The sequence below is a fragment of the Oncorhynchus clarkii genome, chromosome 27, assembly GCF_045791955.1.
Source record: "Oncorhynchus clarkii lewisi isolate Uvic-CL-2024 chromosome 27, UVic_Ocla_1.0, whole genome shotgun sequence".
NCBI lineage: Eukaryota > Metazoa > Chordata > Actinopteri > Salmoniformes > Salmonidae > Oncorhynchus > Oncorhynchus clarkii.
This window is the reverse complement of record NC_092173.1, coordinates 23,395,154-23,422,485: the sequence shown is the minus strand read 5'-3', so window position 1 is coordinate 23,422,485 and position 27,332 is coordinate 23,395,154. Positions and strand designations below refer to the sequence as shown.

Genomic DNA, 27,332 nt, shown 5'->3' with positions numbered 1-27,332 from the left:
TTGGATGTCTTGCTTCCTCTTCCGTCTCAGATTTTGATCCGTTTCCGCCGCCATTGCAGGTTTGGACTGAGATCAGTGTTTAAGACACTGCCATCCATCCATTCCGGCAGTGTAGAAAACGCATAAACATCCGGGGGCTACACTTGACATAATATTTTGGAAAATATTCCCAATAACAGCTTGCTTGGACGTAAATATTCACTGTCTGACTACGACTTACGAATCAGTGAGCGAGGAGGTCGTAGCTAGCACGGTGCTAACCTAGCCAGCTAGCTTTTTAGCTAGAATTCCAGGACTCCGTAGAAGCAAAGGAAAACCGCAATGGCTCAAATACTACCTATTCGCTTCCAGGAGCACCTGCAGGTATGAAAACAATATAGCGAAATACTAGTCGTGGCGAGGGCTCGTAACTATCGCACTAAACCCCTCCAGATCTTTATCGGTTGCTTGACGATTTTTCGCTAACTGTTAGCTAGCTAAGCTAACTGTAGCTGGCAGTCCAACACCCGCAGCGAAATGAATGACCTCTCCTCCCCGTTGCCATATTATGCTAGCTAGCTAGCGAAAAGACTAGCACAGCGACAGCGAACGTTAACTTTCTGTGGTTGCCATCAAACGTAACGTTAACTGCTTTTATATGATGGCTGCTATTTTGATTTTAATTGGCCTGCTAACTCAAACATATGTCATGTTAAGTAATGGCTAACTACTTCACTAGATAGATACGTTTCTGTTTGACAGTCCATTCAATAACAGCCAGATAGATACATTTAGCTATTTCTGCTAGTGTTGACACTGATCTTAGATTACCCCTACCCTGGCATTCAAGTGAGGCAGTTGTTCAGTAAACTAAAATGGTTTAATCCACAGACAGATGTTCTATGGTTAAAACAACATGGCTTCCTACAATGCCTAGCTAGTTAGTATTATTTATTTTGATGTAGTTGCAATCAAAATCTTTCTAACAATGTAATTCCATTTCCTTTAGCTCCAGAACCTGGGGATCAACCCAGCTAACATTGGATTCAGTACCCTGACTATGGAGTCTGATAAGTTCATCTGTATAAGAGAGAAGGTGGGCGAGCAGGCACAGGTTGTCATCATTGATATGGCCGACCCCAACACTCCAATCCGTAGGCCCATCTCTGCAGATAGCGCCATCATGAACCCTGCTAGCAAAGTTATTGCCCTCAAAGGTAAGGATTTCCACTGAGCCTGACTTGTTTCCTTTGACTGAACTAATATGGACAGAGGCTGTGTTTTTAAAAACTTAATTCTCCCAAACTAAGTGGCTAATAAACTTTCACTGCTGTAGGCCATCATTTTCCTATGTGTTGCTGTCCTAATATTAAAGGGAGTTGGTGTACGTACAATTTTGTTTGTCAGCAAGTTAATAATCTAGGCCTGTCACATTCTGCTTCACCTGTTAATGACCATATACAGGCCTGTCCATTTATTTTTTTGTTTACAAAAAATCAGAAGTAAAACTGCTTGTGAGTTGCAATTTATAGTCTACATTTGAAACAATTGAACCCCTTTTGTACACTGATAAAATTGTCATACTATCATGAATGCTTTTTCTATTTTTGCTTGTTTTTGCTCTTTTCGTTTCTTAATGCTTTCTTATATGTTTGCAGACGGTGAGTTGGATTTTATATATCATGAGTTGTGGAAGTTGTAACCATGTTTGCACTGTGTTGGAATGTCTGCCCAGTACTGTATATGTTCTGTTTACATAGGAAAGAGTGTTCGAAAGTAGAATGGAAGCACAAGGGGATTGATTTCAAAAAACAGGAGGCTATAGGGTAAATGGCAAACAGAATAGGGATGTTCAAGGGAGTTCATCAAGACCTCTAGGTTTGAGGAAAAAAGGGTTAAAGTAAAAACATCTGACAATACCTTCTGCACCTTTTATATTGCACACTACTGTCTCAATTGCGTAGAGGTCAAGGCTAATGCATAGGCTGAGCAAGTGAAACATTCCTCTGAAGCAAGATCCTTGTGATAACTTTTGATAATGTATTATTCATTCCCCTATTATTACTATATCCAGTTTGAGAGCTGGTCTTGGACTATAGGCCAAAATAGTCATGGTTTGCATGATTTTTGTCAGTGCATCCTGGGCTGCAGTGTAAGAACCTTGCATTCAGAGACAAAGTGTATTGCAGATTAGACTTCAAGAAAATCAGATATGCAATGCAACATTTCAACACTAGACTATTGTAGAACATTTATTTGTATTTGTTGATTGATTAATATTGATTTGACATTTTATGTATTCTCTTAAGCGTTCACTTGTCAGACAAGATACTTTTGGTCATTAGTGTATGTGGACACCTGCTCGTCGAACATCTTATTAAAAAATAATGGGCATTAATATGGAGTTGGGCCCCCCTTTGCTGCTATAACAGTCTCCACTCTTCTGGGAAGGCTTTCCGCTAGATGTTGGAACATTGCTGCAGGGACTTGCTTCCATTCAGCCACAAGAGCATTAGTGAGGTCGTACACTGATGTTGGGTGATTAGGCCTGGTTCACAGGACTTCGGCGTTCCAATTCATCCCAAAGGTGTTAGATGGAGTTGAGGTCAAGGGCTCTGTGCAGGCCAGTCAAGTTCTTCCACACCGATTTCGACAAACCATTTCTGTATGGACTTCGCTTTGTGCACGAGGGCGTTGTCATGCTGAAACAGGAAAGGGCCTTCCCCACACTGTTGCCACAAAGTTGGAAGCACAGAATCGTATAAAATGACTTATGCTGTAGCATTAAGATTTCCCTTCCCTGGAACTAAGGGGCCTAGCCCAAACCATGAAAACTGCCCCAGACCATTATTCCTCCTCCACCAAACTTTACAGTTGGCAGTATGCATTCGGGCAGGTAGCATTCTCCTGGCATCAGCCAAACCCAAATTTGTCTGTCGGACAGATGCCAGATGATAACGTGTGATTCATCACTCCAGAGAACCCATTTCTACTGCTCCAGAGTCCAGTGGCGGCAAGCTTTACACCACTCCAGCAGAAGCTTGTCATTGCGCATGGTGCTCTTAGGCTTGTGTGCGGCTGCTCGGCCATGGACACCCATTTCATGATGCTCCCAACGAACAGTTATTGTGCTGACGTAGCTTCCAGAGGCAGTTTGGAACTCTGTAGGTAGTGTTGTGGCCCGAGAATAGATTATTTTTACATTCTACCTGTTTCAGCACTCGTCGGTCCTTTTCTGTGCGCTTGTGTGGCCTACCACTTCACGGCTGAGACATTTTTGCTCATAGACGTTTCCATTTCATGATAACAGCACGTACAGTTGACCGGGGCAGTTATAGCAGGGCAGAAATTTTACGAACTGACTTGTTGGAAAGGCGGCATCCTATGACGGTGCCACGTTGAAAGTCACTGAGCTCTAAAGTAAGGCCATTCTACTGCCAATATTTGTCTACGGAGATTGCATGTCTGTGTGCTCGATTTTATACACCTATCAGCAACGAGTGTGGCTGAAATGGCCAAATCCACTAATTGAAGGGATGTCCACATACTTTTGTGTGTACAGTACCAGTCAAAAGTTTGGACACACCTACTTGTTCCAGGGTTTTCCCTTATTTTCACAATTTTCTACATTGTAGAATAATTGTGGAGACATCAAAACGATGTAATTGCACATGGAATCATGTACTAAACAAAAAAGTGTTAAACAAATCGAAATATATTTGAGATTCTTCAAAGTAGCCACCCTTTGCTTTGATGACAGCTTTGCACACTCTTGGCATTCTCTCAACCAGCTTCATGGGGTAGTCACCTGGATTGCATTTCAATTAACAGGTATGCCTTCATGCGTGTTGGGACACAGTAGGGGTGGTATACAGAAGATAGCACTATTTGGTAAAATACCAATTCCATATTATGGCAAGAACAGCTCAAATAAGAAAAGAGAAACGACAGTTCATCGTTACTTTAAGACGTGATGGTCAGTCAATCCGGAAAATGTCAAGAACTGAAAGTTTGTTCAAGTGCAGTCGTGAAAACCGTTAAGTGATATGATGAAACTGGCTCTCATGAGGACCACCATAGGAAAGGAAGACCCAGACTTAACTCTACTGCAGAGGATAAGTTCATTAGACTTACCAACCCCAGAAATTGGCAATTAACTACACCTCAGATTGCAGCCCAAATAAATGCTTCAGACTTGTTGTATCAGATACATCTCAACATCAACTGTTCAGAGGAGATTGCATGAATCAGGCCTTCATGGTCAATTTGCTGCAAAGAAACCACTACTAAAGGACACCAATAAAAATACTTTCTCGGGCCAAGGAACACAAGCAATGGACATTAGACAGGTGGAAATCTGTCCTTTTGGTATGAGGAGTTAAAATTTGAGATTTTTGGTTCCAACCGCCGTGTCTTTGTGAGATGCAGAGTAGGTGAATGGATGATCTCTGCATGTGTGGTTCCTACCGTGAAGCATGAAGGAGGAGGTGTGGTGGTGCTTTGCTGGTGACACTGATTGTGATTGACTTATTTAGAATTCAAGGTACACTTAACCAGCATGGCTACCACAGCATTTGGCAGCGATATGCCATCCACTAAGCGCAAACCAGATGGGGACTATCATTTGTTTTTCAACAGGACATTGACCCAAAATGCACCTCCAGGCTGTGTAAGGGCAATTTGACCAAGAAGGAGTGTAATGGAGTCCTGCATCAGATTACCAGGACTCCACAATCACCTGGCCTCAAACCAATTGAAATGGTTTTGGGATGAGTTGGACTGCAGAGTGAAGGAAAGGCAGCAAACAAGTGCTCAGCATATGTGGGAACTCCTTCAAGACTGTTGGAAAAGCATTCCAGGGGACTACCTCATGAAGCTGATTGAGAGTACAAAGCTGTCATCAAGGCAAAGGGTGGCTAACACTTTTTTGGTTGCTACATGATTCCATATGTGTTATTTCATAGTTTTGATGTCTTCACTATTATTCTACAATGTAGAAAATAAGAAAAACCCTTGAATGAGTAGGTGTGACCAAACTTTTGAAATAGTACTGTGTATATACAGTGGCAAGAGAAAGTATATGAACCCTTTGGAATTACCTGGATTTTTGCATAAATTGGTCATAAAATTTGATCTAATCTTCATCTAAGTCACAACAATGGACAAATAGTCTACTTAAACTAATAACACACAAACGATGATATGTTTTTATGTCTTTATTTAAGACACCATGTAAACATTCACAGTGCAGGGTGGGGAAAGTATGTGAACCCTTGGATTTAGTAACTGGTTGACCCTCCTTTGGTAGCAATAACCTCAACCAAACGTTTTCTGTAGTTGTGGATCAGACCTGCACAACAGTTAGGAGGAATTTTGGACCATTCCTCTTTACAAAACTATTTTAAGTTCAGCAATATTCTTGGGATGTCTGGTGTGAACCGCTCTCGAGGTCATGCAACAGCATCTCCGTCGGGTTGAGGTCAGGACTCTGACTGGGCCACTCCAGAAGGCGTATTTTCAATGGTTGAAGCCATTTTGTTGTTGATTTACTTCTGTGATTTGGGTCGTTGACATGTTGCATCACCCAACTTCTGTTGAGCTTCAATTGGCGGACAGGCCTAACAATCTCTTGCAAAATGTCTTGATAAACATGGAAGGTCATTTTTCTGTTGACGATAGCAAGCTGTCCAGGCCCTGAGGTAGCAAAGCAGCCCTAAACCATTAAGCTCCCTCCCCCATATTTTACAGTTGGGATGAGGTTTTGATATTGGTGTGCTGTGCCTTTTTTTTCTCCACACATAGTGTTGTGTGTTCCTTCCTTCCAAACAGCTCAACTTTAGTTTCATCAGTCCACATAATATTTTGCTAGTAGTGCTGTGGAACATTCAGGTGCTCTTTTGCGAACTTCAGATGTGCAGCAATAGTTTTTTTGGGACAGCAGTGACTTCTTCCATGGTGTCCTCCCATGAACACCTTTCTTGTTTAGTGTTTTACATATCGTAGACTCGTCAACAGATGTGTTAGCATGTTCCAGAGATTTTTTTAAAGTCTTTAGCTGACACTCCAGGACTCTTCTTAACCTCATTGAGCATTCTGTGCTGTGCTCTTGCAGTCATCTTTGCAGGACGGCCACTCCTGGGGAGACTAGCAACAGTGCTGAACTTTCTCTATTTCTAGACAATTTGTCTTACCGTGGACTGATGAACATCAAGGCTTTTAGAGATACTTTGTAACCCTTTCCAGCTTCATTCCAGTCAAAAATTCTTAATCTTGGGTCTTCTGAGATCTCTTTTGTTCAAGGCATGGTTCACATCAGGCAATGTTTCTTGTGAATAGCAAACTAAACATTTTTGAGTGGTTTTTAAAGTGCAGGGCAGCTCTATCCAACATCTCCAATCTCGTCTCATTGACTGGACTCCACATTAGCTGACTCCTGACTCCAAATCCTGACTCCTGACTACAAATAAAATTTGATTTGAATTAGGTTTTGGAGAAGTCATTAGCCTAGTGATTCACATACTTTTTCCAACCTACACTGAATGTTTAAATGATGTATTCAATATAGACAAGAAAGATACAATAATTTGTGTTATTAGTTTAAGCACACTGTCTATTGTTGTGACTTAGAGGAACAGATCACGTTTTTTTTTTACCAATTTATGTAGAATTCCAGGTAATTCCAAAGGGTTCAGATGCTTTTTTTTTGCAAATGTATAATGTGAGTGATCAATGTGTCATTTCTCTTTGCATTAGATGGGCTAGTTTTATTTAAAAAAATGTAGCTCTGATTTGTAGTCCAGGTGTATAGCATTACACAACTGGAAATGTAGGCCTATAGACTTGAGTGGTGAAATTTGTTAACAATAGCATGTTCATCATAGGCTACAGACACAGGAAATTAATGAATAGGAAACCCTTTCCTTGCTCCAATAATAAGCCAGTGATTGGAAAGCCTGAAATGGAATGGTTGTCAGTCAGTGCATCCAAAGACACTTCTCGTACGTCATCGCATCAGTTTGTGTTTTGTGGTCTTGGGTTAATCAGCATTCAGACCCAATCCCAAACTTCTTAATTAATCTCAGGATGAGCATACTGTGGTTAGGAATCCTGTAGAGCTGCTTGAACTCCCTGAAGTTCACCTATGACTAGGCACATACAATAGTAGGACTTTTTAACAGTAATTAATGGAAGACCTTATACACTTCCATCAAAGTATTCATACCCCTTGACCTATTCCACATTTTGTTTTTACAGCCTGAATTCAAAATTGATTAAAATAAATCTTAACCATCTACACACAATACCCCATAATGGCAGTGAAAACATGTTTTTAGAAATGCTTGCAAATTTTATTAAAGTATTCACACCCCTTTGCTATAACACTCTAAATTGAGCTCAGGTGCATCCAATTTCCTTTGATCATCCTTGATATCACTACAACTTTATTGTAGTCCATCTTTTGAACAATTCAATTGGTTTGACATGTTTTAGAAAGAAACACACCTTTCAATATAAGGTCCCACAGTTAACGGTGCATGTCAAAGCAGAAACTATACTGTTGTCGTGTCTTTGGCATCATTAAACTGAAGATGAATCTTTATCAAATTACTCTCTAATTATTGTTACTTGATTAAACTGATTAATCATGTAACTGTAATTAACTAGGAAGTTGAGGCACCAAGGAAAATATTCAGATTACAAAGTTGTAATTTTCCTAATTACTTTTCAGATATTTTCATATCGGATCAATAGTCTTCTGATTAATTAATTATTTATTTTACCTCACGTTAGTCTCATTCCAAACGTCGTAAATTGTTGGTTATCTGCACAAACCCAGTCTTCACTGAGTCACACATACATCGTCTTAGTAAATAAATGATTTAACTAAGTAATTCACAGAAATGCATAAACAAACAGTAGATAGTTACAAGGAAATGATAACGGAGTTTCCCTAGTGGGATAACCAGCATCGGCGGCTTGGTGTACAAAAGGGAAGTTGGGGTCGTCTGAGATAAGACAACACACAGTTGATAATTATAACAATTGAAATGCTAATCCTTTGCACATGAACACTCACTCATTTGGGAACAATTGCAATCAATATATATATTTACGCTCAGTGTGTTGTCGGGTCTCTGTTGAAAAGTTTGTTTCTGTTGGAGAGTGTCCGTCCTCTCTGTCGTGGTTAGAATGGATAGTTCAGAATGACATTCATTCATGTCGTTATAGAATAGATTTTTCGGCGGTTGTCGGTCTTCGCGTTCAATGATACCGAATTCCTAGCTGCAGACTAGTAATTCATATCAGACTTGTTCTTATTCTGTCGGTATCGATAGTCTAAGGGTTTAACCACATGTCATGGTTAAAAGATAAACAGCGTTATGGTAATGTGGCTGTATTGTCTCCCATGAGTTTCACAAAATTGTACCAAACGGACCAGTTCCTAGCTGAATTCTTCACCGATATTTTATACCTTCTCCAGAACATAAATGTTGTTCGGACCTCAAGTTCTGTGCGGTGGAAGAAATTCCTTTGTTCTCTATGAAAATCCACTCTGTCTCTATACTGTGGCCATGAGGAGATAATCTCCTCTAGGAATTTACGACCTCTCTCTGACCACAGCAGCCTGGGTGTAGGAGACAGGGAGAGGGGGATGGGGCTTGCTGTACTCAAAGAGGGCAACGTCATGACAATGAAGTCCAAGGATTTCTCCATAGATCTCCACGATAGAGTTGTGATGAGGCATATGTCTGGGGAAGGGTATTAAACCATTTCTAGTGTGTTTTAACATTTCCAAGAGCACAGTGGTCGCCATCATTGGCAAATGGAAAAAATATGGAACTACCCAGACTCTGCATAGAGTTGGCCATTCGACCAAACTGAGCAACCGTGCAAGATGGACCTTGGTCAGGGAGGTGGTCTAGAACCCAGTGACCACTGACGGAACTATAGAGTTCCTTGACTGAGATAGGAGAAGCTGCCAGAAGGACAACCGTGTCTACAGCACTTCACCAATATTGGCTTTATTGGAGAGTGGCCAGACGGAAGCCACTCCTGAGAAAAACGCACATTACCGCACATCTGGAGTTCGCAAAAAGGCACGTGAAAGTCTAAGAGCAAAAGATTTCTTTGGTCTAATGACAAATGTAAATCTTTGGCCTGAATGCAGAGAGCTATGTCTGGAGAACCAGGCACAGCTCATCACCCTTCTAACACCATCCCTACATGAGGCATGGTGGCAGCAGCATGCTATGGGGATGCTTTTCAGCGGCAGGGACTGTGAGACTGGTAAGGATGGAGGGAGTCAAATACAGGCAAATTCTTGATGAGAATCTGCTTCAGAATGCAAACGACCTTAGACTGGGGACAAGATTTATGTTCCAACAGGACAATGAACCTAAGCATTCAACCAAAGCAACGCTGGAATGGCATCAGAACAAGAATGTGAATGTTCTTGAGTAGCCCAGTTAAAACCCAGCCTTGAATCCCATTTGGAAATCTGTGGAAAGGCTTGAAGATTGCTGTTCACTACTGCTCCCCATCTAACTTAACAGTGCTTGAGGGAATGGGAGAATCTCAAATTCCAGATGTGCAATGCTGATTGCACATATCCAAGACAACTCAAAGCTGTAATCGCTGCCAAAGGTTCTTCTACAAAGTTTTGACTCGGGTGTGAATACTTATGTATGTCATTTTCAATAAATTAGCAACATTTCAAAATATCCAGTTTTCCCTTTGTCATTATGGGTTATTGTGTGTAGATGGGTGAGAAATCTAACACCATTTTCAATTCAGGTTGTAACACAACAAAATGTGGAATAAGTCAAGAAGTGTGAACTTTCTGAAGGAACTGGTTTGTAAATGATCAGTTCAACCAGTCACTAGTGGTTGCTGTTTATTAGCCTCATGTGGATTGGTGATGTCTTATCTTTTTTTTTGTATTGAGTCTTTTCCTTCCTGAATGCAGATCTTACCACGTTATTGGTTGCCCGTCGTTGTGGTCTTGCGTTCTGCATTGCAAGTGCTGTTTTGTTTGGTCATTTGGTGGCACTCGCACCAAACCATGACTACCACTATTTCTAAATCAAGTGAAATTTGGTATTACAGTATTTTCATTCCCCCTCTAGTCTGTTTGTGTGTGGTGATTAGTAGTTTACATTAGTTCGTGGATATACAGTGTTAGATCATCATATTGCTAAACCTTTTAATGTGTGAATTTTCAGCTGCAAAAACCCTCCAGATCTTCAACATTGAGATGAAGAGCAAGATGAAGGCTCACACCATGACTGATGACGTCACTTTCTGGAAGTGGATCTCCCTCAACACTGTAGCACTGGTCACAGACAACGCCGTCTACCATTGGAGCATGGAGGGAGACTCCCAGCCAGTCAAAGTCTTTGACAGACACTCCAGTCTAGCAGGCTGTCAAATCATCAACTACCGCACTGACGCCAAACAGAAATGGCTGCTTCTCATTGGGATTTCAGCACAGGTACTGAAATAGAGGGAATTAGATTGGATTTATGGTTGACGCTAGCTGTATTCTACTGAAGTGACTTGCGTTTTTTTAAATGAGTTTGTCATAGAAGTTAATCCGTGTGAGTGTCAACACTAATGTACAGCAATACACTGACCTGATAGATGCTAATAACTTGTTTTTTGGCTGTTTTGAAGCTTGCACAGCATTATGAAATGTTCTGCCCTGATAAGGCTTAATGTACCTTTGGAAAATACTGCTGTAGCACAAGCTCTTGTACAGTATGTGTATTCCTTCATTTTAGCAAAACCGTGTGGTGGGAGCCATGCAGCTGTACTCTGTGGACAGGAAGGTGTCCCAGCCCATTGAGGGCCACGCCGCCGGCTTCGCCCAGTTCAAAATGGAGGGTAATACAGAGGAATCGACACTGTTCTGCTTCGCTGTCCGAGGGCAAGCTGGAGGAAAGGTAGGAATCTCCAGCTTGGACATGGAGTACTCAAGGAGGGCTGGAATGGAATGGAAAAAGAAAAATGAGCAAAGAAGACCGGGAGATGTCTCATTGTTTTTGTTTTTTTCCTCTGAATGTGTTTTTGCTTTCCTAGTTACACATAATTGAAGTGGGAACCCCACCAACAGGCAATCAGCCGTTTCCAAAGAAGGCAGTGGACGTGTTCTTCCCTCCTGAGGCCCAGAATGACTTCCCTGTAGCCATGCAGGTACTGGAACCACTTCACAGACTAGAACTCAAACATGTTCCATACAGTCATGCAGGCCCTCTGCATTAATACCTGTTATGCTACAGCTTCTGAAGCCTTGTGTCCCTGCTCTCTGTCCTCTAGATCAGCTCTAAGCAAGATGTTGTCTTTCTTATCACCAAATATGGCTACATCCACCTGTATGACCTGGAGACTGGCACCTGTATCTACATGAACCGGATCAGCGGGGAGACCATCTTTGTTACAGCCCCACATGAACCAACCGCTGGCATCATTGGAGTCAACAGGAAAGGACAGGTATGTCTCCACTGGGTAAATGGGAGTGTTTTAGTCCTTTTATCAGGAGTAACCAGATGCCAGTGGGCTGATCAATGAGTTTCCTGTCCAAAACACACACAGAGCCATTAAATATTCAGGAGGATGGAAAGCTGATCCATGTCTGTAGAGCCTACTGCTCCAGGTCTCCTCCTCAGAATTCACAAACACTGTATACTGTACCTGATGGCTGAGTCCCATATATGTGACAGTGGAAAAACAGCGTGTGTTTGTGTGGAAGTGTGCTTTTGTCAATTTAAAAAAAAAATGGTATTATTATTTCTAACCTTTTTATTTAACTAGGCAAGTCAGTTAAGAATGTTTTTATTATTTTCAATGACGGCCTAGAAACAGTGGGTTAACTGCCTTGTTCAGGGGCAGAACGACAGATTCTTACCTTGTCAGCTAGGGGATTCGATCTAGCAACCTTTCGGTTACTAGTCTGACGCGCTAACCACTAGGCTACATGCCTCCCCAAATTGACGTGTGTGTGTGTCCGTCACTTGGTGACCTTGGCTGAGGGAAGCCTTGTTTAATACTGATCTAACGGCACCTCCAGCAGAGAGCAGCATGTGAAACACAGTTGGAGATCCTGTCAGGCCAGGCGTCCTAATCTCCTTAAAGCTCCTGGCTCTCTAACCCTCCAGTCTGCTGCTCCTTTATATCTTAATGTAACACACACACACAGGGCCATGGAGCAGTGTGTTTCTGTGTAGTTAATTCACAAATGCTATTCTCTAGTCTAGCAACATTCTTTTTACACGTTCAATTAAATTCTGAATAAATATGTGAGTTTAACAAAGGAATTATATACCAGTTTTGTTAAATGTGTCAGTACATATAAACTAATGTAATAGTACACATATTTTAATGTCTGTGTAGTAGTGGACTCTCTAACCCTGTCTGTGTGTTAATGTGTTTGTCCAGGTGTTGTCAGTGTGTGTGGAGGAGGAGAACATCATCCCCTACATCACTAACGTGCTCCAGAACCCAGACCTAGCCCTGCGCATGGCCGTGCGCAACAACCTGGCTGGGGCCGAGGAGCTGTTCGCCAGAAAGTTCAACACCCTGTTCGCTGCAGGGAACTACTCTGAGGCTGCCAAGGTGGCCGCAAACGCTCCCAAGGTACTGCCAATGCACCAAAACGCACAAACAATTAAAATCATGATCTGGTAAATGTTTTTTGGATGATATTTCAGCTGCCTTGTGTATAATAAGGTTTCTACTACTACAGTCTTCTATCTATCATGTTCACATTTTTTGAAAGTCAAAACGCTCCTTTCCTCCTCCTCCCCAGGGTATCCTTCGTACCCCGGACACCATCCGTAAGTTCCAGAGTGTGCCGGCCCAGCCAGGCCAGACCTCTCCACTCCTGCAGTACTTTGGCATCCTGCTGGACCAGGGCCAGCTCAACAAGTTTGAGTCTCTGGAACTGTGCAGGCCCGTCCTACAGCAGGGACGCAAGCAGCTGCTGGAGAAATGGCTCAAAGAGGACAAGGCAAGGAAACCATAGTTATCATAGTTATTTTTATAAAACAACAGTTTTATTTTCCAATTATGTATTGCTCAACATATAGCACTGGGCTTGTTCAAATATCCCTGTAACTATTTGGCTGGCTAGGACTTTATTCGCGACAGTGTTGGTTAGGGATTTGTAAAAATTGCATGTGTTTTTTTAAATAGCTGGAGTGTTCAGAGGAGCTGGGGGACCTGGTGAAATCAGTGGACCCCACTCTGGCTCTCAGCGTCTACCTCAGGGCCAACGTGCCCAACAAGGTCATTCAGTGCTTCGCTGAGACCGGACAGTTCCAGAAAATTGTCCTCTACGCCAAAAAGGTTAGTTGTGGTGTTTCTAAGTCCTTTCCAATATAACATTTGACTTGACACAAAATGGAATTCTTTAATATGGTCAATTTAGATTGTATTCCGTTTTTAACTAACTGATGCGTTTTCCGTATTTCCCTTCTAGGTGGGCTACACTCCAGACTGGATGTTCCTGCTCAGGAATGTGATGAGGATCAGTCCAGAACAAGGCCTGCAGTTCTCCCAGATGCTGGTGCAGGATGAGGAGCCCCTGGCCGACATCACACAGGTCAGACGGCTAAACGTCTTCACCACCTCAACCATTCATTTATCGTCCTATTTCCCTTACATATACAAAAAAAAACTTGTTCAGTGCTGAGGTGCTGTATACAGTAACATGATTGATGTGTGGTAGCTGATGTATTGTCTGTTTCCCTGTTCAGATCGTTGACGTGTTTATGGAGTATAACCTGATCCAGCAGTGTACCTCCTTCCTCCTGGATGCCCTGAAGAACAACAGGCCTGCTGAGGGGCCTCTGCAGACACGCCTGCTGGAGATGAACCTGGTCCACGCCCCACAGGTACACACACATCACACCCCATTCCACACAGACCCAACACTTACACAGCAATTGTATGCATGTTTTTTCTTTTAGTGCCACACTCTTATTTATTTCTCTTTCACTGACTCGTGATGTCATGGATTTTAAGTTAATGTATGATGTTTTTTTTCTGCTTCAGGTGGCTGATGCCATCCTGGGCAACCAGATGTTCACCCACTACGACCGTGCCCACGTTGCCCAGCTGTGTGAGAAGGCTGGCCTGCTGCAGAGGGCTCTGGAGCATTACACCGACCTGTACGATATCAAACGGGCTGTGGTGCACACACACCTGCTCAACCCTGAGGTATAGGACACTATCTAACACAACCACACACTGCATGGAATAGAATGTCCTGGAGTGTTCATGGTCTTGGTGAACAAGTGTGTACTTGCTGTGTTTTGCTCTTAATAAGCATAAGATTTATCGACTAATGTGTGCATTCTGGTATTTTTCCTGTCTGTGCACTGACTCTATGTATATTGACTCTGTCCTGCAGTGGCTGGTGAACTTCTTTGGCTCCCTGTCAGTGGAGGACTCTCTGGAGTGTCTTCGGGCCATGCTGTCGGCCAACATCCGTCAGAACCTGCAGATCTGTGTCCAGGTGGCCTCTAAGTACCACGAGCAGCTCTCCACCAACTCCCTCACTGAGCTCTTTGAGTCCTTCAAGAGCTTCGAAGGTAAGCAGACCATACACCTGACGCAAACCACCTAGTCTTGTCCTCACCTGCATGGAACATGGTCATGACTGTCTCAACAACCACATAGTTGTTCATCCTACCTCTCTATCTATGGGGACTAAGTTCTGTCTCTATTCATTCCAGGTCTGTTCTACTTCCTGGGTTCCATCGTTAATTTCAGCCAGGACCCAGAGGTCCACTTCAAGTACATCCAGGCAGCCTGTAAGACGGGACAGATCAAAGAGGTGGAGAGGATCTGCAGAGAGAGCAACTGCTACGACCCCGAACGAGTCAAGAACTTCCTCAAGGTAAGGAAGATAAGTAGGCATACTATAGTATGACATCACAGCTTACTTCAGTCTTTATTTGGTTAATTACCCTGAAAGCCAAGTCTAGCTGTTAGTTTGATTCTGTGAGCTGATATCAATATTTCCTCTCTTCACAGGAAGCTAAGCTGACTGATCAGCTCCCCCTGATCATCGTGTGTGACCGCTTCGACTTTGTCCACGACCTGGTCCTCTACCTGTACCGCAACACCCTGCAGAAATACATTGAGATCTATGTGCAGAAGGTACATAAACTCATATTAACCTGCATAACAGCTTTTTGTTTGTATACACACACACACACACACACACACACCATTGTACGATATGTGAATTTTCTATAAGAAAAAATTGTTTGTGTCAGGTGAATCCCAGCCGTCTGCCGGTGGTGATTGGAGGGCTGCTGGATGTGGACTGTGCTGAGGATGTGATTAAGAACCTGATCCTGGTGGTGAAAGGACAGTTCTCCACTGATGAACTAGTGGCTGAGGTGGAGAAGAGGAACAGGTAAGGACTGTGGGGACCGGGAGAGGGATGTCTCAGCCCAGACCGGCTTTATGCTGTAGTGCATTTAATTGTGACATTACTTCTGAAAGAGAAAGTAGGATGAAGGGGTGCTGTTTGACCCACTTAAAAGTGTAAATATATCTAGTTTATGAGCACCTGAAACTTGAAGATGTGTATATATTTGTTGGCTCCAGACTGAAGCTGCTTCTGCCTTGGCTGGAGGCCCGTATCCATGAGGGCTGTGAGGAGCCAGCTACCCACAATGCCCTGGCCAAGATCTACATCGACAGCAACAACAACCCAGAGCGCTTCCTGCGTGAGAACACCTTCTACGACAGCCGCGTGGTGGGCAAGTACTGTGAGAAGAGGGACCCCCACCTGGCCTGCGTGGCCTACGAGAGAGGACAGTGTGATCAGGAGCTCATTAATGTGAGTGGGGAAATAAGAATTACATTTTTACTTGACTAATACATTGAAATGTTAATTTTACACTGTTTGCGTATGTTTTCCCTCAAATACTGATCATCTTACATTTCCTGTACAGGTGTGCAATGAGAACTCTCTGTTCAAGAGTCTGTCTCGCTACCTGGTTCGCCGTAAAGACCCTGAGCTGTGGGCCAGCGTGCTGCTGGAGAGTAACCCGTTTAGAAGACCCCTCATCGACCAGGTATGGACCTGTTCCTGCCTGTTTGAAATGCAAACCTCATCCTCACTAAAACCATGGCCCAAAATGTTCTGTGATGTCCCACCAAAACGTTGCTTATATTTCGCACGATGGTTAAATAGTTATTTGTGACTTGTTTGGCTATAAGTTTGCAGAATGGTGACTATTCTCTCCATTCTGGAATGACGTTTGTTTTCTTTCATTCAGGTTGTTCAGACGGCCCTGTCTGAGACACAGGACCCAGAGGAGGTGTCCGTCACAGTCAAGGCCTTTATGACTGCAGACCTCCCCAACGAACTCATTGAGCTGCTGGAGAAGATCGTTCTGGATAACTCGGTCTTCAGTGAACACAGGTACTAGGGCTACTGAAGCTCTGCTACCTGTGCTCACTGGCAGACTGAGCTGTCCATTGTGTGTCTGCTCTTTCAATATCAGGCTTGTTTGTAACTTTAAACTTGTTGTTTTAGTTTGTCATGCTGAGCAGAGTTCATCTGTGTTTTTATTCAGAAACCTGCAGAACCTGCTGATCCTGACAGCCATCAAGGCGGACCGTACCCGTGTGATGGAGTACATCAACCGCCTAGACAACTACGATGCCCCCGACATCGCTAACATCGCCATCAGCAACGAGCTCTTCGAGGAGGCCTTCGCCATCTTCAGGAAGTTTGACGTCAACACCTCCGCCGTGCAGGTCAGTGGTTGAGTCTTTTGCTCTGGCAAATGGACCATTGACCAAAATGTTGCTTGTTCAATTCCCGTTGTGGGCAATGCTACTGTTCTGTCTGAATTCTATGGATTAAAAGGTGAACTTGACAAAAGTCATTTCTGTGTGTTTTTAGGTTCTGATTGAGCACATTGGGAACCTGGACCGGGCCTACGAATTTGCTGAGCGCTGCAACGAGCCTCCAGTGTGGAGCCAGCTGGCCAAGGCTCAGCTGCAGAAGGGTCTGGTGAAGGAGGCCATCGACTCCTACATCAAGGCTGATGACCCCTCTGCCTACATGGAGGTGGGCCAGGCTGCAGCCCAGAGTGGTAAGAGACAAAGAAAATGATCCACGTATTGTCCAGCATACAACCAACATTAGGGTTTTTCAATGTAGGCTTGCTATTGGAGGGGAAGGTATTCACCTGCATCCAATTTGGGGGAAAAGTAGTCTGGGTATCAGTCTCTAACATTCCACTCCTTGTGTCATATGCTAAAGAGACGGGACTTCCTGCAATCTCAAAGTTGCAGAATCCAGGCTAGGGGAAAAGGGTTTAGTGAAGTAAATATAAATGTTTCTCTACTATCCTCAGGTAACTGGGAGGACCTGGTGAAGTTCCTTCAGATGGCCCGTAAGAAGTCCCGTGAGTCCTACGTGGAGACAGAGCTCATCTTCGCCCTGGCCAAGACCAACCGCCTGGCTGAACTGGAGGAGTTCATCAATGGACCCAACAACGCCCACATCCAACAGGTACACTCTGAACACAAAATACACATACTGGCGCATACACACACCGGCATACCCCCACACACGTTTACCTGACACATCCTTCTCCATCACTGCTGACCAGTATCATACCTTTTTCTTATGAAGTATTTCTCTATTCCAGGTGGGTGACAGGTGTTATGATGAGAGGATGTATGATGCGGCCAAGCTGCTCTACAACAACGTGTCCAACTTCGGGCGGCTAGCGTCCACCTTGGTCCACCTGGGAGAGTACCAGGCCGCCGTGGATGGAGCCCGCAAAGCCAACAGCACCCGCACCTGGAAAGAGGTGTGCTTTGCCTGTGTGGATGGAAATGAGTTCCGCCTGGCACAGATGTGTGGCCTGCATATTGTTGTCCATGCTGATGAACTGGAGGAGCTCATCAACTACTACCAGGTAAGGCCCATTTGGTTCAATTACTACCAATATTCTCTCTCATAGAAATTGCCTTATCCTGGCCAGAGTTAAAGAGAATAATTTACCAAATCATACCATAGCATGTGATAAATGTGTTTTTAATGGTCCTGTGTTAATTGAAGATCCATGGTTGTGTTTGTCTCTAGGACCGTGCTTACTTTGAGGAGCTGATCACCATGCTGGAGGCAGCCCTGGGTCTGGAGCGGGCTCACATGGGCATGTTCACCGAGCTGGCCATCCTCTACTCCAAGTTCAAACCCCAGAAGATGAGGGAGCACCTGGAGCTCTTCTGGTCCAGAGTCAACATTCCAAAGGTAAGATAGATGATAGAGGTAAGATAGATGTCTATATGCAAGCGGATTGAAATGATCTGCAAAGTCTTTATATTTTGATATTTGTTCATATGTTATTTGAATGCAGCAATGTGTGTGATTTAGTGATTCATATCTTTGTGTGCTGTTTTTGGGGTGGGTGACGATAATGTTAATGTGTGTCTTCAGGTCCTGAGGGCTGCAGAGCAGGCCCACCTGTGGGCGGAGCTGGTCTTCCTCTATGACAAGTATGAGGAGTTTGACAACGCCATCCTCACCATGATGAGCCACCCCTCAGATGCCTGGAAGGAGGGACAGTTCAAAGACATTGTCACCAAGGTAACTGACTGACTGCAACAACACACAAGCTCAGCATGTCATGTTTTAGATTTGCAAACATTTCGTATTGGTTGTTGTCATGATCTATTCCTTGGTCATTGTATGAGGCCAAGTATTTGTCACTGACTAGAAATCCACATCCTGCAGCTGAATGTATGAGGCTTGTGATTCCAGGTGGCCAATGTGGAGTTATACTACAAGGCTATCCAGTTCTACCTGGAGTTCAAACCATTGTTACTGAACGACCTGCTCATAGTGCTGTCACCACGACTGGACCACACCCGCGCAGTCAACTTCTTCATGAAGGTACTAGGATGCTACTCTGTCCATACTTGATAGCTTCTTGTATGGCAATCCTTGGTATTCAGAACGACCTGCTTGACTGTTCACTGACTGGACTTTTCTCTGTCCACCTCCAGACCAAGCAGCTGTCACTGGTCAAGCCGTACCTGCGGTCAGTGCAGAACCACAACAACAAGGGTGTCAACGAAGCACTTAACAACCTCTTCATCACAGAAGAAGACTATGCGGTACTAAGATCTTTTAACATAAGCTTAGTTTTTCATACTTTGGCGAGAAGAATCTGTGAAAACACTGAAATTACCATTGTGAAAAGAGAAAGTTCCTTTGTTGAAAAAAAAAGTCTGCATTCATTTTCTGTCATGCAGAAATGACTTTCTCTCTTATTGTTACTCCTCTGTCCTGTCCAGGCCCTGCGTGCCTCCATTGATGCCTACGACAACTTTGACAACATCACCCTTGCCCAGGGCCTGGAGAAGCATGAGCTGATTGAGTTCAGGAGGATCGCTGCCTACCTCTTCAAAGGCAACAACCGCTGGAAGCAGAGCGTGGAACTCTGCAAGAAGGACAAACTCTACAAGGTCCAGCTTCTCCTCAACTTTATATCAAATACTAATATTTTGTCTAAAGACCAGTGATCATCAGCTCACACAGATACCCATGCTGCTGTTGTTTTTGTAAAATGTATGGATCATAACATTGCTTTTTGACGTCACTGTCTGAATTCTTTCCCTGTGTCTCCCTTGTTTTGATGTGTATGTCTGTGGTGTTTTGTGTGTAGGACGCCATGCAGTATGCGTCTGAGTCGAAAGACCTGGAGCTGGCTGAGGAGTTGTTGGCCTGGTTCCTGGAGGAGGACAAGAAGGAGTGCTTTGCCGCCTGCCTCTTCACCTGCTACGACCTGCTGAGGCCTGACGTGGTGCTGGAGACGGCCTGGAGGCACAACATCATGGACTTCTCCATGCCCTATTTCATCCAGGTCATGAGGGAGTACCTCTCCAAGGTGGGTTAGGTTGGCCACGCCTTGGATGGCAGTTCACCCCATAGGGTATTTTATACAGAGTGTGGTAAGGGTTTTTTGTGCTTAGGTTATCAGTGTCTACAGTGAAAAGTAGGTTACTATTAACATGGTGAGGCAATTCGTTGTCAGGTGATGTTTTTAATGTACCAATTTACCTTTTTGAGGAGGTCACCTTTTTAGGATCTTGTAAACAACCACAACTTCAGCCGATCACATCCTCATCCTGTTCCGTTTCTCTCAGTCATGTTACCGGTAATCATGTCTTCCGTTTTGATTTGGGTTTTCATCTCTGCTACTTTTCCATACAAATGTTAACGTCAGGAGATTCATACTGCTTAGTATTCTTCCATGCCACATATATTTGTCATATGGCAAGAAATAACAGATATCACTTCTTGTGGTAGAACATAATGGTAGTATCGGCTATAGTCTGCTGGGATCCAGGACAAACAGGAAGAAATAGACTGCTATGTAGACCAATTGTACATAATTATGCATGTTGTATGATGATTACTGTAATGATATTTTAAAAACAGGTCTGCTGATATAAAATATCTAACTTGAAAGTACCACATTTGTATCAAAAGTGGCTTATTTCCATCTCTCACTGAGTTTTTTTTCTTTCTTTTTTTTTCTCTCTGATTCCACGTTTGTTTGTTCTCTCTGTTGGGAGAGAGTTGGTTTTGTTTTTCTTCTTAAGTTGCCTCTCTGAATTCCCTTTCAGGTTGATGCGATTAAGGAAAAGGTGAAAGTCCAATCCATTTCCAGTCATTCTTTTTGACCCTCTGTAGTCTGTAGTTTGGAGGAGTGAAACTAGAGGAAACTGCATGAGTCTGTCCCCTCCCCATGTCACTGCTGCTTCTGACTCCACACCTTGACTAGACCCAGAATGGTCTGGAGTGGGGCTCTCCCACCCTGCCTCTGGGGAGCTGCTGGGCATGCTGGGGTTTGGGATGGCTCTATTAGCTATTGCTCTTTGTTCCAGGGTTGAATCAGTGACTGACCAATCAGGATTCAGGAACTCATTCACCCCAGCAACACCCAAACAGAGGGATGTTTAGTTCCATTCCTTTGAGGCTGCCCACATAAACCAGCAAACTCAGTAACTGTCCAGGAGCAGGAAAGGAGAGCTCTACTCTGGATAACCTACTGTAGTCAGACAATACTCTCCTTTAGACCTGTAGATACTAATGAAAAACGACCACTGTCTGTAATATCACTGGTCTGCTGTTGGCTTGAGGCTGTGATAATCTCTACCACTTGCCATTTAGTGGTCAACCTTGGTAGAGTACTGGGGTTTGATTTGTACTGAAATGAATGCTGAAACAGCCCTGGGACCACATTGAATGTGGTTTGACCAGAGCTTAGGGCCAACATTGTTCAATTTTGTCCTTTTATAGTGAAGTAATGTAGCCTCATATTTGGGCTATGCACAGCTGGAGACAGCTGCAAAGTGGGAGAATAGAACACATTGTGTATGGAAATTTTTATCATTCTTTCAGAGTACCCTTTTATGTAACGGTTTACGGAATTAACTCTCAAAGTAAAAAATGCCTAGTTTTAGATGTCACAATTTGTTGAGGATATTTACATGTATGGAGATGTTTTTTGCATTTTATTATAATTGTGTTCCTTTTATTTGTTATATTAGTTGTACTGTAGTGTCTTTGCTACTCCAGAACTGTAAAGTGTGGTCTGTTCAATGACAAGTGGGGTACTGTGTGTACATAGTGTGTAGAACGCGTGTAACATACCTCCATTGTATTCAGGGCAAGCATGCGTTTCCCCCGCCCATAGCATTAGCAGCATTTTTGGACAGGCTTGGAGACATTGTTGTTGGCTGTGCCTGCTTCTGGACGCCTTGACTGGCCGTACAAACCATCCCTCCATCCTCTCACTCCCTCCACTGTGGCTCTCTGCCTTTCTCATGCACTCTTCTAAACAGAGAAATGACCTAACTGCTGCTTCAGCATGTCTCTTTCCCCTTCAATGAACCTACAGCCTGTTTACCTGCATCTTAAAACAATGTACTGACTGTTTTGGCAAGTATGTAGAGAACTGAACCCTACGTTGTGATCTGACAGGAGAGAAGTATATTCATAGATGACTTATGGTTTTGTTGAAGTGATCTTGTGAATTTTCAGGATGCATAGGTTGTGTATGTCTCTCATATTCAAGATGCTGCTTGCTTGAACCTGTAAATTGTCAGTCTTGCCTTTTCTTTTACAATTCCTGCTCTAAGCTGCTTAACTAATCAAGCAGACCAACATAAGATAACAATAAGATTTCCCTTATTTGCTGGTTACTGATCATTTTAGTATAAATCTAATATTTCCATTTAGAACTTTTTATTATTATTATTGAGGTTTCCAGTTGATTCATTGAATCTGTTTGTTCAACTTCATGGTAGGGAAAGTTTGTTGTTGGTGTTAGCATTGTGATAGTGCTTGTAATCCCTGGTAGTTATTTTTCTGTGACGTTGGCCCATATTAGAGCTGTTGAAATGGGTTTGGTTCTCTACATACTGTCCAAACACATGGAAATAGATGCATCTGGTGGCTGGATGGTGGGACCATCTTTATTTATTTGTATTTACAGTGCCTTCGGAAAGTATTCAGACCCCTTGACATTTTCCACATTTTGTTAGGATTCAGCCTTATCCTAAAATGTTTTAAATAGCTTCTCCCCCATTAATCTATACACAATACCCGATAATAACAAAGCAAATAACAGGATTTCTTTTACATTTTTGTTAATTTATTTTCATTTATTTAATCCATTTTAGAATAAAGTTGTAACGTAACAACGTGGAAAAAGTCTAGGGGTCTGAATACTTTCCTAAGGCACTGTGTGTATGTATACAGTACCAGTCAAAAGTTTGGACACAGCTACTCATTCAATTCTTTATTTCTACTATTTTCTACTTTGTATAATAGTAGTGAAGACATCAACTATGAAATAACACACATGGAATCTTGTAGTAACCAAAAAAGTGTTTAAACAAATCTAAATATATTTGAGATTCTTCAAAGTTTCCACCCTTTGCCTTGATGGCAGCTTAGCATTCTCTCAGCTTTTGCTTCATGAGGTAGTCACCTGGAATGCATTTCAATTAAGAGATGTGCCTTGTTAAAATTGTATTTGTGCAATTTCTTTCCTTCTTAATGCGTTATAGCCAATCGGTTGTGTTGTGGCATGGTGGGGGGGGGGGGGGGGATATAGCCTTATTTGATAAAAGACCAAGTCCATATTATGGCAAGAACAGCTCAAATAAGCAAAGAAAAATGACAGTCCATCACTACTTTAAGACACGAAGATCAGTCAATCTGGAAGATGTCGAGAACTTTGAAGTTTCTTCAAGTGCAGTCGCAAAAATCATTAAGCGCTATGCTGAAACTGCCTCTCATGAGGACCGCCACAGGAATGGAAGACCCAGCGTTACCTCTGCTGGAGAGGATAAGTTATTTAGAATTACCTGCACCTCAGATTGCAGCCCAAGTAAATGCTTCACAGTTCAAGAAACGGACCCATCTCAACATCAACTGTTCAGAGGAAACTGCGTGAATCAAGCCTTCATGGTCAAATTGCTGCAAAGAAACCCCTACTAAAAGACACCAGTAAGAAGACTTGCTTGGGCCAAGAAACACGAGCAATGGACATTAGACCGGTGAAAAACTGTTCTTTTGGTCTGGAATCCAAATTTGAGATTTTTTGTTCCAACTGCCGTCTTTGAGACGCAGAGTAGGTGAACGGATGATCTCCACATGTGTGTGTCCCACTGTGAAGCATGGAGGAGGAGGTGTGATGGTGCTTTGCTGTCTGTGATTTTTTTAGAATTCAAGGTACTCTTAACCAGCATGGCTACCACAGCATTCTGCAGTGATACACCATCCCATCTGGTTTGCGCTTAGCAGATTATCATTTGTTTTTCAACAGGACAATGAACCAAAACACACCTCCAGGCTGTGGTAAGGGCTATTTGACCAAGGAGAGTGATGGTGCTGCATTAGATGACCTGGCATCCACAATCACCTGACCTCAACCCAATTGACATGGTTTGGGATGAGTTGGACTGCAGAGTGAAGGAAAAGCAGCCAATAAGTGCTCAGCATATGTGGGAACTCCTTCAAGACTGTTGATTTAAGCATTCCAGGTGAAGCTGGGTGAGAGAATGCCAAGAGTGTGCAAAGCCGTCATCAAGGCAAAGGGTGGCTACTTTGAAGAATATAAAATATATTTAGATTTAACACTTGTTTTGGTTACTATGATATGTGTGTTATTTCATAGATTTGATTTCTTCACTATTATTCTACAATATAGTAAAAATAAAGAAAAACCTTTAAATGAATAGGCGTCAACTTTTGACTGATACTGTATGTATTAGTGTTCTGTTTAGGCTTAGCTGTGTGTATCTAATCTGAAATTAGACTCCTTTACAACCCTAATGCTGGGCTGTCGTGGTCAAGCTTGGTAGCTAGTATCGCCAGTAGCCACTAGTAACAGTGCCTGACTAAAAAACCCTCCCACACACCGTAGCATGGCCTGCCTCTTGCGGCCTGTTTAAAAACAAATCTTGACTTTATTCATCTCTGCCTGTCAGGAATGGTCCCATCGGCCAGCCAGTGAAATAACCCAGAGGTCAGTTATATTGGCATCTCATTAGAGCTCCCCTTGCTGGTTGTGTCTGTGGTTAACATGCTCACCTCTCTCCCTGCCTCTCAGGTCGACAAGCTTGACGCCTCCGAGTCCCTGAGGAAACAGGAGGAGCAGAACACAGAGTCCCAGCCCATTGTTTATGGTACGGTGGCCTGACCTCTACATAACCCTGCCGCTCTATTGGTTGAATATGTTAAAGGGGGTCTATAATGCTTTGAAGTTGTAGCACCTGGGCAGTGTTAACCCTTTGGAGTTTGTTTGTATATTAGTAGTCTTGTCACGAAGCTCATGCTAGTGTCCTGTGTTTGTGTTGCAGGCACGCCCCAGCTCATGCTCACTTCAGGCCCTGGTCAGGCTGTGCCCCCCCAGCCTGGCTATGGAGGCTACGGCTACCCAGCAGCACCCACCGGCTACGGCCAACCTCCCCAGCCTGGCTTTGGCTATGGCATGTGAACGCCCACCACCCCTGACCCCTTAGTCACCTGTTTGTCTCTCCTTGTGTTCCTCACCAGCTTACCATGCTCACAATAGGGGATACAAACAACAAGAACCTGAGCTCTTTTAAATTATTTGTATTATGTTCTCCTTTAAACTGCAATGGACTTTTATTTGTATTGTTTTGAACAGAAATTTGACTTTATTTTCTTCACATTCCATATTTGACTACTTAACACTTACTAGAATGATGATTTTGTGTGTAATCGTTTTTTTATGGGGTTATGTATGTAAGTGGACTTGAGAAAGAAGCAATTAACTTTTTTTGAAGTAGTTGGAGAAGCATCTAATTTGCACTCTCGTGAGAAGAAACTAATATAGAAACTCTTAATTTTGATGTACTGAACGTGTGAACAGCTTACATTGTCTATTCGTCTGTCTGTATAATGCATTTCATTATTGTATATTCTGAAAAAAGGTTACATATAATATTTGAACATATATTGCCACTTCAACACTAAGTAACAATAGTATATTCTGCACAGGCGTGTAGCTTTGAGTTTGAAATGCGTACGGACGTATGTGTCTGAGTGTGTGTGTGTGTGTGTGATCTAAATAAGAATTTTAACCCCCCTTGTTCTATACTGGCTCTCCAGTCAACCCCAATAGATGTTAGTCCTCCTTTGTTGGCTCCATGTGTTTAATCTAGGTGACCTTCTGTTGTGCTGTGTACAGTGCTTGTGTGAGACTATGTGCAGGGGGATCGAAGGCTGACTCTTCAGACCCGTACGTTTGTATTTAGTCACCACCCTCCTTGTGCTGAGGTCTGTGTATGCCAGGTGTTGTGGTGTTCTAGGTCACCATATTTTTGTGTGTACAGAAGAAGGATAGTTTAAAAAAAAAAAAAAAAGTGGAGATCTTGCTCGTCATCCTCCACAGCCCTGTCCCGTTTGGTTCGGTCAGTGCGATTGGCTCTGAGAACAAATGGAGGAATTGGAGGACAGGGCCGTTCTCCTTTGGTGTCCTAATGTCAACTTGTTTAGATCAGTAACACTCCTGTAGGTTATGTATTTCAATGGTTATTATGAAGAATTGGTTCAGTAGTACAGCATACAGTTCTTTGTCAAGAATGGTCTGAAATAAAAGCCTGTATTTACCTTGATGTATTCCCAAAGTGCTTTGAGCTGTGTGTGTGTAAAGTATCATCCTAATCTCTGAACATTCCTTTATAATATTAACAATAAAACATTTTCATAAAGACCATGCTGGAAGAGAAATATAAAAGACTAAAGTCTATCCTGTAGATAAAATCTTGGTCCCTGTATGACGAAGTTGTTAGGCACAGTCAAATTATTATTATACAGTCTATATAAGCAATCCATTAATATTTTTCCTTCAATCAGTTACGGTAAGTAGTTCATGTGCACTGCTTAATCAAGGTCATGCCTACAGTAAAATAAAAAAGGTTCATGGTATGTAATGTATCCTCTTTATTCAGAAATTACATGATAAATAATAAATGTACTACATTAGATTTCTTCATTCTACCCTGTCAAAGTGATGGGGGTGCCAATTTATCTCCATTGTTGAAGTCTTTCATTAGTATCAGGGTTTGTGTTCTAGTGAGCCAGAGCAGGAAGAGCATGGACCCTTCTCTCCGCTTTATTGCAATACTTCTCTGGAAGTCCAGCAGCCCTACAAGTAAAATTAACAAACAATTACAAAATTCCATTTCCTAATAATTGCTCCCACAGTTGATTTCTTCAAACCAAGCTGCTTACCTATTGCAGATTCAGTCTTCCCAGCCTGGTGCAGGTCTACAATTTTGTTTCTGGTGTCCTTTGACAGCTCTTTGGTCTTGGACAGAGTGGAGTTTGGAGTGTGACTGTTTGAGGTTGTGGACAGGTGTCTTTTATACTGATAACAAGTTCAAACAGGTGCCATTAATACAGGTAACGAGTGGAGGACAGAGGAGCCTCTTAAAGAAGAAGTTACAGGTCTGTGAGAGCCAGAAATCTTGCTTGCTTGTAGGTGACCAAATACTTATTTTCCACCATAATTTGTAAATAAATTCATAAAAAATCCTACAATGTGATTTTCTGGAGAAATAAATTCTCATTTTGTCTGTCATAGTTGAAGTGTACCTATGATGAAAATTACAGGCCTCTCTCATCTTTTTAAATGGGAGAACTTGCACAATTGGTGGCTGACTAAATACTTTTTTGCCCCACTGTATGTAGTTAGCCCCACCCAGTCCCTGTACATAGCTAGTCCCCACCCAGTCTCTGTACTTACTTGAGCCACATCAATTTACAG

General features: G+C 42.9%; 1 protein-coding gene across 4 annotated transcripts; it reads left to right on the top strand.

Moving 5' to 3' along the window:
- The first annotated feature begins 6 nt into the window (after positions 1-6).
- On the top strand, positions 7-26,178 carry LOC139386025 (clathrin heavy chain 1-like). 4 transcript variants are annotated; one of them, XM_071131409.1, is made up of 33 exons: positions 29-363; positions 989-1,196; positions 10,203-10,471; positions 10,761-10,922; positions 11,059-11,172; positions 11,296-11,469; positions 12,415-12,612; positions 12,785-12,985; positions 13,171-13,323; positions 13,457-13,579; positions 13,734-13,871; positions 14,032-14,196; positions 14,390-14,570; positions 14,715-14,878; positions 15,016-15,141; positions 15,261-15,403; positions 15,598-15,832; positions 15,948-16,070; positions 16,275-16,420; positions 16,575-16,758; positions 16,907-17,099; positions 17,364-17,521; positions 17,661-17,933; positions 18,101-18,268; positions 18,455-18,604; positions 18,779-18,910; positions 19,024-19,134; positions 19,315-19,485; positions 19,686-19,907; positions 20,650-20,670; positions 24,526-24,563; positions 24,648-24,723; positions 24,898-26,178. In XM_071131409.1, exons 1-32 carry the CDS (start codon positions 322-324, stop codon positions 24,676-24,678), a joined length of 4,917 nt encoding a protein of 1,638 aa, XP_070987510.1. In that variant the 5' UTR covers positions 29-321; the 3' UTR covers positions 24,679-24,723; positions 24,898-26,178. The 4 variants fall into 4 exon arrangements, with proteins under 4 accessions (XP_070987508.1, XP_070987509.1, XP_070987510.1 ...); XM_071131407.1 differs by lacking the exon at positions 24,526-24,563 and having other exon boundaries at positions 7-363; XM_071131410.1 differs by lacking the exon at positions 20,650-20,670.
- The last annotated feature ends 1,154 nt before the right edge of the window (positions 26,179-27,332 follow it).